The sequence below is a fragment of the Sminthopsis crassicaudata genome, chromosome 1 (assembly GCF_048593235.1).
Source record: "Sminthopsis crassicaudata isolate SCR6 chromosome 1, ASM4859323v1, whole genome shotgun sequence".
Classification (NCBI taxonomy): domain Eukaryota; kingdom Metazoa; phylum Chordata; class Mammalia; order Dasyuromorphia; family Dasyuridae; genus Sminthopsis; species Sminthopsis crassicaudata.
In genome coordinates this window covers 6,951,276-6,963,335 of record NC_133617.1, presented here as the reverse complement: position 1 = coordinate 6,963,335, position 12,060 = coordinate 6,951,276, and the positions used below count along the sequence as shown (strand labels likewise).

Genomic DNA, 12,060 nt, shown 5'->3' with positions numbered 1-12,060 from the left:
CTCAAGTGTTTTTCCCATTCCCCAAACTGCTATGGATGGTGGCGCCAAGTCAACGTCTGCTTTCAATACAACTCTAAGTCGTCCCTTGGCATAAGCCCCTCAAAGGCAGGGAGCCTTTCTTGGGTATGCCCAGGGCCTGCCACACGCCAGACTTACTTCATGAATGCTTATTGATTGACCCTATTCCTTCTTTGATCCCCCCTCTCCCTCCAAATTTGATTAAAACAAAAAGTGTGGCTTTGGATTTCCTTAAAAGTCTCTACTTGGGGGCAGCGAGGGGGCGCAGTGGATGGAGCACCAGCCCTGAATTCAGGAGGACCCGAGTTCAAATCTGGTCTCAGACACTTAACACTTCCTAGCTGTGTGACCCTGGGCAAGTCACTTAACCCCAGCCTGGGGGGGGGGGTGTCCTAGACTCATTCTCAGCAGGAGCACACGGGCCTTTATTCTTTTAAAAATATTTGGTGCTTTTTAAAAAATAATAGCTTTTTATTTTCAAAATACATGCAAAGATAGTTTTTGACATTTACTCTTTGTGTTCCAAACTTTTCTCCTCCCCTTTCTCCCACCCACTCCCCTAGATAGCAAAGAATCTAATATAACATAAACATTTTATTAAGGTTTTTTATTTTCAAAACATATACATGGATAATTTTTCAATATTGACTCTTGCAAAATTTTGTGTTCCAAATTTTCCCCTCCTTCTCCCCACCCCTAGATGGCAGGTAATCCAATATATAACACAAACATGCAATGCTTTTTTAATAAACACAACTTCTGAATTCAATGAATTAGAGTTTAAAAATTGGAAAAAATGAATAAGATTCAGTAGTTTAATTCAAAGTTGGGATTTAATATAAGTAAATAAATGAAGACCTGGGAACACTTTTGCTTCTGTCATCTATGAATTAGACCCCCACACTGACTTTTCCAACTTGACCAATGAGCCAGTGAATGAGGGGAATCAGGGGATTCTACAGCCTGGCCAACTGACTGACGATTGAATGGCTGGTAAGTGCTGCCTCAGAGCTGTTTTCATTTGGACCTCAATCAATGCTAGAATTTTGGAATATTGGGAAAATCGCTTTTCAGTGATTTGTTGAAAACTGCCTGTTCACATTTAGGGAAGTTAATTTTGCTGCCCAATACTTGTAAATTATGTTTATGTGATTTCTAACAGAAACATTTTCAGGAAAAATTATTTCCTAATCGATTTTATTCCTTTGCTTTTTTTGGGACAGATTTTTTAAAGAGGGAAAACGCAAATCATTCTGTTTTGTGTTTTGTTTCCTCTAAGTTCCATTTATTTTGTGATTAAAAATTCTCTGCACACAGTTAACTACATTTTCTTTGCTGTGAACTTCATCATCATAAGAAAAAAATGAATATTTCAGCAGAGAAAAGAGCTTTGAGTCCTTATAGGTTGGTTTTTAAAATTAATATTTCAAATTAACTTAATAAATAGGACCAATTCTTATCATTTTGTCTGTGCCAGTCAGTAAACATTTATTAGGCTGAATATACAAAAAAGATGAAAAAGACAATTCCTGTCTTTGGGAAGGCTTACAATCTAAGAAGGAAAACAGTGAGTAAACACATCTATATGGACAATATACATCCCAGAAAATAGGAAACAATCAATAGAGAGAAGGCACTAATATTAAGTTGGAAAATGCTTCCTGTAGAATATGGGATTTTATTTGGGACTTGACTTAAAGGAAGTTAGGGCAATCACTAGGCAGAGCTAAGAAGGGAGAATTCCAGATCTCAGGATGGCCTGAGAAAATGCCTGGACATGGAGTGTCTTGTTTGGGGAACAAACAGAGAGCCATATGACTGACTGAAGAGGATGGGATGAGGAGCAGGGAATTAGAAAGGTGGGAGGGGACAGGTCAGGAAGAACTCAGACACCTTGCCTCATATTTTGTGGGAAAAAAATGACATTAACAAGAGCTCTCTATTCTCCCTGCTTCCTCATGTCATCTAGACGCTTTGGGCTACTATGGCATCATTTACCCTTATCTCACATGAAGAGATGGTTTTATTCCTTGGCCAGGCCAACTCCTCCACCTGTACAAGTGATCTCATTGATCCATCCTGTTTCTTCTAACAAATTTATCCCCTGTCCTCCCCACACTCTTATTTTCTCTCCCTCTCTTCATTTTCTACTTCCTACAAACACACCCATGTTTCCCTAACCCTCAAAAACTCCTCCCTTGATCCTTCCATCCTTACTAACACCCTCTCCTATCTGCTATCACCCTAACTATCTCCTCTGTACTTTGCAGCTAAACTTCTCCAAAGGGCTTGTCTACAATAGGTGCCTCCACTTTCTCTCCTTTCTTTCTCTTCTTAATCCTTTATAATCTGGCTTTTGACCTCATAGGTTCATATTCTCTGAATTGTTCAGTCACCAGTGAGCCCCAAAGCAGTTTTCATCAATCAGCAGAGCCATTTTCTCCTCTCCGAGCCACTGTCCCATGCCAATGGCACATACCCCTCTAGGGAAATCAAATGGCTGAACAGATAAAGACATCAGGAGAAGCCTGGGGCAGGTGACAATCAAACAGCTCTGACTGAACTCAGTCAGGCTGGGGCTGCAGGCTCCTTATAGGTAGCTTACCTTCCCATTAATGCCATTTAGCCCAATCCTTCTAGGGCTCCCCCCTTTAGGAGTGCACTTTGCAGAAGGAAATCCACACAGGAAGAAATCTTCTCTTGCAGATAACCACCACACATTTCCATGACACTTTCCAGATTTCTGAAGCATTTTTTTCCTTTTAAGATAAATAGCCCCACTCTATAAATGAGCCTCCTAAAGCTCAAGAAAGATTGCACAGCTAGTCAATATGAGAGCCAAGACGGACCCTCAGGTTTTCTAACCTTAGATCTCCAGCTACCTTTTAATTAATTTTTTTTTAATTAACACTTCCTCTTTAACTTGCCAGCTTTAATCATCAGTAGAATTATTTCCATGAGAAGCCGGGTAAGGAGAGGAAAGAGCCTGTGCCGTTCATTTCTGTGGCTGATCCAGAGCAGGACCCTGGACAGCTTCCCTTCCTTTGATTATAGTCTCTCCATTTATAGAAAGGGAAGATTGGACAATTGGTTCTTTCAACACAAAGTTTATAAAAACTGTATCTGAATTATGTACAAGCTGGGATAAACCTGCTTATCATAGGTAGGATGTTACTTACACAGCTCAAACTCCTCATGCCACTGTTATCTTAAGGTACTATGAAGGGCGATGGGAAGGTGCATGGTGGGCACGAGCTGCTGCCACACATTACAAGCAAGTAATAAGGAAGATGCTGAACAAATGGAGGCGTCAAAGAAATGTATGAGTAAAAAACCCAAAGGACCGGGCCCATGGTGAGTCTTTAGCAGGGATAGCACCAGGCACGGAACCCTGGCACATCCCTGCCACTCTGGACCACTCTTTGGGCCCTTCTGGGAGGACAGGAATAAGAAGTGCACAAGGTGTGAGATGTAGGTGGGCTGTGCCCTAGGCTGGTGGCTAGAGCCTGGGACATGGGTGCCCCTTCCTCTGGACACAGAGGTAACTTGCAGTGGTGTCTCCCAGCAGAGGCGGCCTGGGCTTGGACTCGGGAAGGGCTCGGTTCTCCTTCCCCTCTGACGCTTGCTAGTTGGATGACCTGGTCCAAGTCACTTTATGCATTGTAAGTCGGCCATGTGCATTCTGCAAGGGGCTGGGCCGGCTGAACTCAGGATACCATGCACTCTGTAGCCCTTTGATGGGTGTTTGAACCCGCGGCTGGACTTGCTGGGGATCTGATGAGTTGGATCTTTGGGGCTCGACTCCTTTGTCTTCTCAGACCCATAAGGGCGGCTTGCCGGGGCCTTGGAGGGGTTTTCCTAGTGCTAGACAGCACACGAGCCTCCACACAGGAAGTGTACTTTCAGCCCTGATTATCAGCTGAAACCCATTTGAGCAGCTAGACTCGGTTTTTAAAAGGCAGAATTGAATAACATATGACAGGTAGCCCAGGGCAGCTAGGAAGCCCAGTGGATAGAGCACTGGGGTTGGAGTCAGGAAGTCCTGAGGGCAAATTCAGCCTCGGACACTAAGTTTGTGACAGTTTCATCATCTCTAAAATGAGCTGCAAGATGATGGTGACAAAGATGGGGGTGGTGACATCATGATGATGGTGGTGATGGAGATAATGATGATAGTTACCATGGTGATGGTAACAAAGATGGTGGTGATGGTGATGAGTTACCATGGTGATGGTGACAAAGATGGTAGTGATGGTAGTGGTGGTGATGTCATGATAATGGTGATGGTGATAATGATGATAGTTACCATGGTGACAGTCACAATGAAGGCGGTGATGATCTCATGATGATGGTGATAATGAACATAGTTACCATGGTGATGGTGATGGTGGTGATGGTGATGTCATGATAATGGTGATGGTGATGATAGTCACCATGGTGATGGTCACAATGAAGGCAGTGATGATCTCATGGTGATGGTGATAATGAGCATAGTTACCATGGTGATGGTAACAAAGATGGTGCTGGTGATGGCAGTGAGTGACGATGATGGTGGTTATGGTGCTGATGGCGCTGGTTCAGCTGCGCCCGATGGAGGGATTGGGGGGGGGCGCCCGGGGCCGGGCTGTGGGTGACTGCAGCCCGAGGAAGAGCCACCTCAAGAGCGGAGTTCCCATCCCAGCTCCTTCCAGCCTCTTCCCGCCCCTCAGATCTGCACGTGGGCTGCCACACGGGGGCGGGGCGTGGTGGCCACTCGAGGGCGGGGTTGGGGCGGGCCAGGAGGAAGCGTCACTTCCGGCCTCCGCCTAGGCTTCCTGGTCCCGTTTGGCCCGGGCTCCTCAGTTACGCCGCAACCGGGCCGGCTCCTCGGGCCAGGTGAGTAGGGGGTCGAGGGCCCACAAGGCCTCAGTGGAGGCTTCATGGGGGGAGGGGGCCGAAGCAGGAGGAGGAGACGCTCCCGCCAGGCAGGAGGGCGCCACCCGCCTTGGCTTCTGCGCATGCCCCCTCCCGCTCTATCTTCCCAGGGCTGTCTGGAGCCTCAGTTATAGCAGGGAGAGCTGGGAGGGGGTGAGCAAGACTGGGCGCATGCGCAAACGGCTCCTACGAACTACATTTCCCGGAAGGCAGCGCAGCCCTCGGGCACCAAATAGCGTCACCTCCCCCCTCCCCCCCATTGCCAAGGCCTTACCTGGGGTTACTGGGGGGGGTCACGCTGGAGCGAGAGCGTGGAGTCTCTGGGCGAGGTGGGGGCGGGGGTCACCTGGTCGAGGTCTCTGCTCTAGAGGGGTTGGGGGTGTCCTCCCACGCATGCGCCTCGGGCTGCTCCTGAGGCCCTGCCTGCCCTGGAGCCTGCTGGGGCTCCCCCTGTCCCCGCCCTGCTCCTGGCAGGCCCAGCCCCTCCCCGCTCCTTGTACCCTGCCCCCTCTTCTTTGGACCCTCGTGCATCCTCGGGCTTTCTTAGTCCAGGCCTGTGTCCATTTCCCCGCCCCGAACACTGGCTAGAAGCACTGATCCTCCCCCCACATCCGGTGCCCGCCCGACCCGCTCTCTTTCTGTTTCCCCCAGCCGGACGTCCCGGTGCTGCCCATCCCAGCAGAGAGGCCCCGGGGAGGAGGAGATGGCCCCCGTGTTCCTGGCGGCCGGCGCCCAGCGGGTGAGGGGCCTCCCGGTCCGGGCTCTCCCATGATCCTCAGCGGCGCCCGGGGACAGCCTTGGAGTCCTGTGTCCGGGCAGGAAGGGCCCTGGGCGGTCCCTTGGTGGGGAGGGGGAAGGAGCCCTGGGCGGGGCCTCGGCTGGGCCCTGCCCTCCCCGTGACTCCCTGCTCCCCTGCCCCATCCTCACAAAGGGAGCCTTGGGAGACCAGAAGTTCTAGGACGTCACCGTTAGGGGGCGCCAGGGACCCCCAGCGCCATGTGCCAGGCAGGGTCCCCGTGGAGGGTCCTCCCGAGACCCGACACTCCTGCTTGTACTTCCGGGGTCAGGCTGCATTATCCCCTTTTAAAGATGGAGACGCTGGGGGTGGGGCTGCCCCGCATCTGTACACGAGGCTGGGAGAGGGGGCAGGCGTGGTGGGAAGGGGGAGTCCCAGGCAGGACACAGGCCCCGGGGCGGAAGCGAGAGCTGACCCCTAGGAGGCTGAGCCCCCACCCGCCCCTGTCTCCTTAGGCCTGTGAGAGGGGAGGCTCCCGCTGGGTCAGAAGCAGGTTCTCCCCCCAACCAAAGTGGGGTCAGTGGGCAGGGTCTTCCACCTGCCCATCCCCCTCCCTGAGCAGCCACGGGTCCTGGGTCTTGCAGGGGCCGGTGACCTTCGGGGACGTGGCCGTGGACTTCTCCCGGGAGGAGTGGGGGCACCTGGGCTCCGCCCAGAAGGAGCTGTACCGGGAGGTGATGCTGGAGAACTACCGGAACCTGGTGGGCCTGGGTAAGGGGCTCCCCCTGAGTCCGTGCCAGGGGGGCACAGGGGCCCCTGAAGCCAGGAATGGCTCCCAGGCTTTGAGGGGGGCCCAGGCCTGGGGAACGAGGCCAGCCCAAGAGCCGGGTGCAGACCCCCCCCCCCCCCCCCCCCCCGGTGGGGCCCATCTGTCCTGGAGGGGGGCCTAGGAGCGGGAGGCTGGGGGCTTCTCTGGCCCCAACCTTTCCCATTTCCCCTGGGCAGGACTCGCAGTTTCCAAACCCCGTGTGATTGAGCAGTTGGAGCGAGGGGAAGCGCCGTGGACGCCGTGGGGAGGGGTCCCGAGCAGCTGCGGTCCAGGTGAGTGGGAGCCCCCCTGAGCTGCTTGGCGGCCGTTTCTTCTCAGTCCTGACCTCGTTGGGGTCCCATCCGCCCCGTGATGTCTGTGCTCCTGGTGACATTATCTCTGATGAGGAAACTGAGGCAGGGGGTCGAGGACTTGGGCAGGGTGAGCCCTAGAAAGGGTGTGAGGCGGGCTGTGGATCCAGAACCTCCTGTGACGCTGCCTCCCCTGGGGAAATACTTTAAACATGTGGAAAGCAGATGCCTTGTCCCAGACCCCAGGAGGAGAGGAACAGGTGGGAGGAGCTTCTTGGTAGGGTCGCATGGGATTCTGGGAAAGCTCAAATGTTGATGAGTGTGTCCTTTGGGGCTGGCAGAGAGGCCCTTAGGAGGAACTGACCTTTTTTGCTCCCCTTCTTTGGGGTTACCCTATTGTTGGCAGCCCTTCTCTTTTTTTTTTTTTTTTTTTTTTTTGTAATCAAGAATTTCTTTTTCTTCCCACTGGGATAAAAAAAAAGGAAAAACAAGACTCATTCTGTGTGTGCCTTGTTAAGCGAAACCCATTGGCCGTTTGTCTCTGGCTGAAAGTGTGTTCCTCCTTCGGAGCTGTAGTTTGTCACCTCCAGGTGGGCCTCGTGATTCAGCTCGAGACTTGGGAATCCTGATTGGTCACAGTCTTTGGGTCTTTCACAATTCCAGTATAAATTGATGCCCTAGTTCTCTTCAAACTGCATTAGTTCATACAAGAATTTCTAGGGTTTTTTTCTTTTTTGAAACCATCTCTTCATTTTTATCTGACAGTAATATTCATATTCCATCTTTTTTTCAACCATTTCTATTTGATCTGTTTCCAGTTTTTTGCTCACAAAAGAGCTGCTCTAAATATTTGTTTCGATTCGTCCTCTTCATCTTTCTTTGCTCCTTTTGTGTACATGGGCCTGTCATTGGCTTGGAGGGTGAGCACAGTTCAGTGACATTGGGAGCCTCATTCCAGATTGTGTCCCAGCAGCTGCGTGGTCTCAGCTCTTCCAAGGTGGATTTGTGGGACCCTTGTTCTCCAGTTTTATTAACTTTAAAGAAAAGGTCCTGTTTCTCTTCTGAGGAAGAGAGCCACCTTCATTCTGTGTTTAAATTGAGTCTGTCTGAAACCACTTGGTTATCATGTAGCTTGCTTGAAGAAGCAATTTGTATCTCATTTTATAATCATGAGATTAAAAATAAATTCCAAAAACAATGGAAAGACATAAATGCCCAGTTTCCAAGGATAGTTTTGAGTTATTTATCCAACAGTCCAGGAATAATGTGAGTATCTTGCTATTTTAATATAGATCTTCATTTTTTTTTTTTAAACTAGTTCTTGGTTCTGATTTCCTGACAAGTAAAAGAAGATCCTTTTTTTTTAATCTGGTCACCTACATGAGGGACCTACATAAGGGAGGCCAAAGATACTGCTATGATGCTAGCCCCTCATTTCTGCAGCACGTTGTAGAGCAGGTGCTGTAGGGTCTCCTGGTTCCTTAGCTCCCTAATACTTCCTAGCTGAAATATAGGATCCTGTTTGGTATTTGGAAGTCTTCATTGTCTGATACCATCCTTCCTTCATAGTTTTTTACATTCTCACAAACACTATGACAGCTCCTGATTGCCGTTTCTCACACATGACACTTCATCTCTGGACTGACTAGGTTTTCTGACTGTCAGCATGTCTAGAAAGTTCTCCCTTTTTGATCTCTGCCTCCTGACTTCCCTGACTTAAATTTCTATTTATTTACATATTGTTTTCTTCATTAGAATGTGAGATTTCTTTTTTCATTTTTATGCAAGTATCAGATTTTTATGCCAGAGATCACTTGTAGTGATTTTAAAGTCTGAGGTTTGATACCATCTTTTGTGGGGGGTTGTTTTTTTTCCCGGGTGCCTAGTACCATTCCTGTTTCTCATAAATTTCTTGATTTTGTGCCATTGTATGGATAAACCTCTTGCATTAAGTAGTAATTTATTTTTAGATTATGTACTCTAAATTTGTTAATTTGTGTCATCCCTAAACTTTAAAGGCCTCTAATTCTTTAGGGCTTTATTTCAGCTATGGATCGTTGTTTTATATTTGTCATATAGAGTCACTTATGTATTTTTAGAGCGTTCAATTCCCCCCATATTTTTTGTTTTTTGGAAATTATGTTTCTGTTTAAGTTTTGTGTGTAATTTTATTACTATTAGAAATAAAAATGAAAGTAATTCTTATGTTTTCTAAGCAACTTGCCTCCTTAAACCTAAATAATGTTAGTAATAATATATATTTACTTGCATGAAAACATTCATATGTAAAAAACTTATGTAAGTTTGTTACATAATTTCCTTCACAGCTCTTCCCCTGTTATAAATTTAGGTTATTGGTGGGTTGTTGTTTTTTCATTCATTTCAAATATAATTTTGATAGAGGACACAGATAAGAGCAGGAAGATTGGAGAATATGTTTTTTAATTTCTTTCAGATTTGATGACTAGGCTGGAAATCAAGGAATCATTTCTAAAACTGGGTTTCTCTTTGGAAAACTCATCCCAAGAAAGATTTATAAGCGACAATACATATTTCTTCAAGTTGGAAGAAGTCTGTGAATTTGATGCCATGTCAGAAAGACAACAGAGCAATAATGAAAAACTATACCAGCAAATAAAAATGATCCAAAACAAACTTTCAGATGAAATGAGAGGTAATGAACATGAAAAAAATGGCAGATACTTCATATCAGGGCCAGTACTTTTTCCACCACAGGGTGGAAGCATAGGAAAAAGCCTCTGGGAATGTGATATTTATAGGAAAAGCTTAAGCCCACATTTAGACCTAAAAAAATATAATGGAACTTCTTCCAAGAGTAATATTTTAAAGCATAATGAATTTAGTGACTTCTTAAGTTATAATTCAGATCTTACTGAAAGTGATAGACTTTATTTTAGAGGGAAACCTCATGAATGTAGTGAATGTGGCAAGGTCTTCCGTCAGAGTACAACACTTATTCAACATCAGAGAATTCATACTGGAGAAAAACCCTGTAAGTGTAACGAATGTGGGAAGTTCTTCCAAAGAAGCAGAAATCTTAAACTCCACCAGAAAATTCATACTGGAGAAAAACCATATGAATGTAAAGAATGTGGGAAATTCTTCCACCAAAGTGCAGATCTCAGTGTACATCAGAAAAGTCACACTGGAGAGAAACCTTATGAATGTAATGAGTGTGGGAAGGCTTTCACTCGAAGTAGAAGCCTTATTCTTCATCAGAAAATTCACACTGGAGATGCACCATATGAATGTAATGATTGTGGAAAGGCTTTCTGTCAAAATACAGAACTTATTCTCCATCAGAGAATTCACACTGGAGAGAAACCATATAAATGCAATGAATGTGGAAAGTTCTTTCGCCAGAGTGCACATCTTACAGTACATCAAAAAAGGCATGCTGGAGAAAACACTTTTGAATGTAGTGAATGTGGGAAGGCTTTCTGTCGAAGTATAGAACTTACTCTTCATCAGAGAATTCACACTGGAGAAAAACCATATAAATGTAATGGATGTGGGAAGTTCTGCCAGAATTCACATCTTATTGTACATCAGAGAAGTCATACTGGAGAGAAGCCTTATGATTGTAAGGAATGTGGAAAGGCTTTCAACCAGAGCAGAAACCACCTTCTCCACTGTAGAATTCACATGGGAGAGAAACCTTTTGAATGTGGGAAAGCCTTTCACCAGAGTTCACACCTTACTCAACATCAGAGAATTCATAGTGGGGAAAAACCATATGAGTGTAATCAATGTGGAAAGGTCTTCCACAGGAGAACAGAGCTTACTGAACATAAGTCAATTCACACTGGAGATAAGCCTCACAAATGTTGTGAATGTGGGAAAGCTTTCCGACTGAGCTCACAGCTTAGTATACATCAGAGAATTCATCTTGGAAAAAAACCTTATAAATGTAATAAATGTGGAAAGGTCTTTAGTCAGAAAACAAACCTTAAGATACATCAGAGAATTCATACTGGAGAGAAACCTTATGAATGTAATGAATGTGGGAAGGCCTTTGCCCAGAGTAGAAGTCTTATTCTTCATCAGAATATTCATACTGAAGTGATACCATATGAATGTGGAAAGACTTTCTGTCAAGGTACAGAACTTACTCTCCATCAAAAAATTCACACTGAGGAGAAACCTTATAAATGTAATGAATGTGGGAAGTTCTTTTATAAAATTGCCCTTTTTGCTGCCCATCAGAGAAATCATGCTGACAATAAACCTTATGAATGCAAAGAATGTGGAAAGGCATTCCGGTTGAGTTCACAACTTAATATACATCAGAGAATCCATCTTAAGGAAAAACCTTTTAAATGTAATGACTGTGGGAAGGTCTTTAGGCAGAAGACAAACCTTCAGGCACACCAGAAAGTCCATTCTGGAGAGAAACCATTTAAGTGTAACAAATGTGAGCGGGCCTTCCGCCAGAGCTCAGACCTTTTTCAACATCAGAGAATTCATGCTATGAGAGAGAAATCTCATGAATGTAGTGAGTGTGGGAAGCTCTTTGTCCAGAACAGAAGTCTTACTCTTCATCAAAAGATTCACACTGGAGAGACACCATATGAATGTGGGGAATGTGGGAAGGCTTTCTGCCGCAGCACAGAACTTATTCTCCATCAAAGAATTCACACTGGAGAGAAACCTTACAAATGCAATGAATGTGGGAAGTTCTTCCGCCAGAGTGCACATCTTACTGCCCACCAGAGAAGTCATACTGGAGAGAAGCCTTATGACTGTAAGGATTGTGGAAAGGCATTTAGAATGAGCTCCCAACTTATACTCCATCGGAGAATTCATCTGGGAGAAAAACCATATAAATGTAATGAATGTGGGAAGTTCTTCCGGCAAAATGCACATCTTATTTCACATCAGAGAATTCATACTGGAGAGAAACCATATAAGTGTAACAAATGTGAAAAGGCCTTCCGCCAGAGTTCAGACCTTACTCAGCATCACAGAATTCATTCTAGAGAAGAGAAATCTTATGAATGCAGTGAGTGTGGAAAAGTCTTTGTCCGGAGCAGAAGTCTTACTCTACATCAGAAGATTCACAATGGAGAAACACGGTATGAATGTCATGAATGTGGGAAGATTTTTTGCCGAAATGCAGAACTTATTCTCCATCAGAGAATTCATACTGGAGAGAAACCTTATAAATGTAATGAATGTGGGAAATTCTTCCGCCAAACTGCACATCTTACCGCCCATCAGAGAAGTCATACTGGAGAGAAGCCTTATGACTG

At 46.0% G+C, this 12,060-nt stretch overlaps 1 protein-coding gene across 1 annotated transcript; it reads left to right on the top strand.

The window, feature by feature from the left end:
- The first annotated feature begins 4,517 nt into the window (after positions 1 to 4,517).
- Positions 4,518 to 9,002, top strand: LOC141543092 (zinc finger protein 28 homolog). The gene is made up of 6 exons (XM_074267984.1): positions 4,518 to 4,593; positions 4,728 to 4,893; positions 5,584 to 5,671; positions 6,313 to 6,439; positions 6,674 to 6,769; positions 7,270 to 9,002. Exons 1-6 carry the CDS (start codon positions 4,518 to 4,520, stop codon positions 7,302 to 7,304), a joined length of 588 nt encoding a protein of 195 aa, XP_074124085.1. The 3' UTR covers positions 7,305 to 9,002.
- The last annotated feature ends 3,058 nt before the right edge of the window (positions 9,003 to 12,060 follow it).

Coding starts and splice junctions, on each gene's coding strand:
- LOC141543092 (XM_074267984.1), top strand. CDS start 4,518: ATGGTGATGGTAACAAAGATGGTGCTGGTGATGGCAGTGAGTGACGAT. Junction 4,594..4,727: donor TTATGGTGCTGATGGCGCTG/GTTCAGCTGCGC, acceptor CCCGCCCCTCAG/ATCTGCACGTGGGCTGCCAC. Junction 6,440..6,673: donor CCGGAACCTGGTGGGCCTGG/GTAAGGGGCTCC, acceptor TCCCCTGGGCAG/GACTCGCAGTTTCCAAACCC.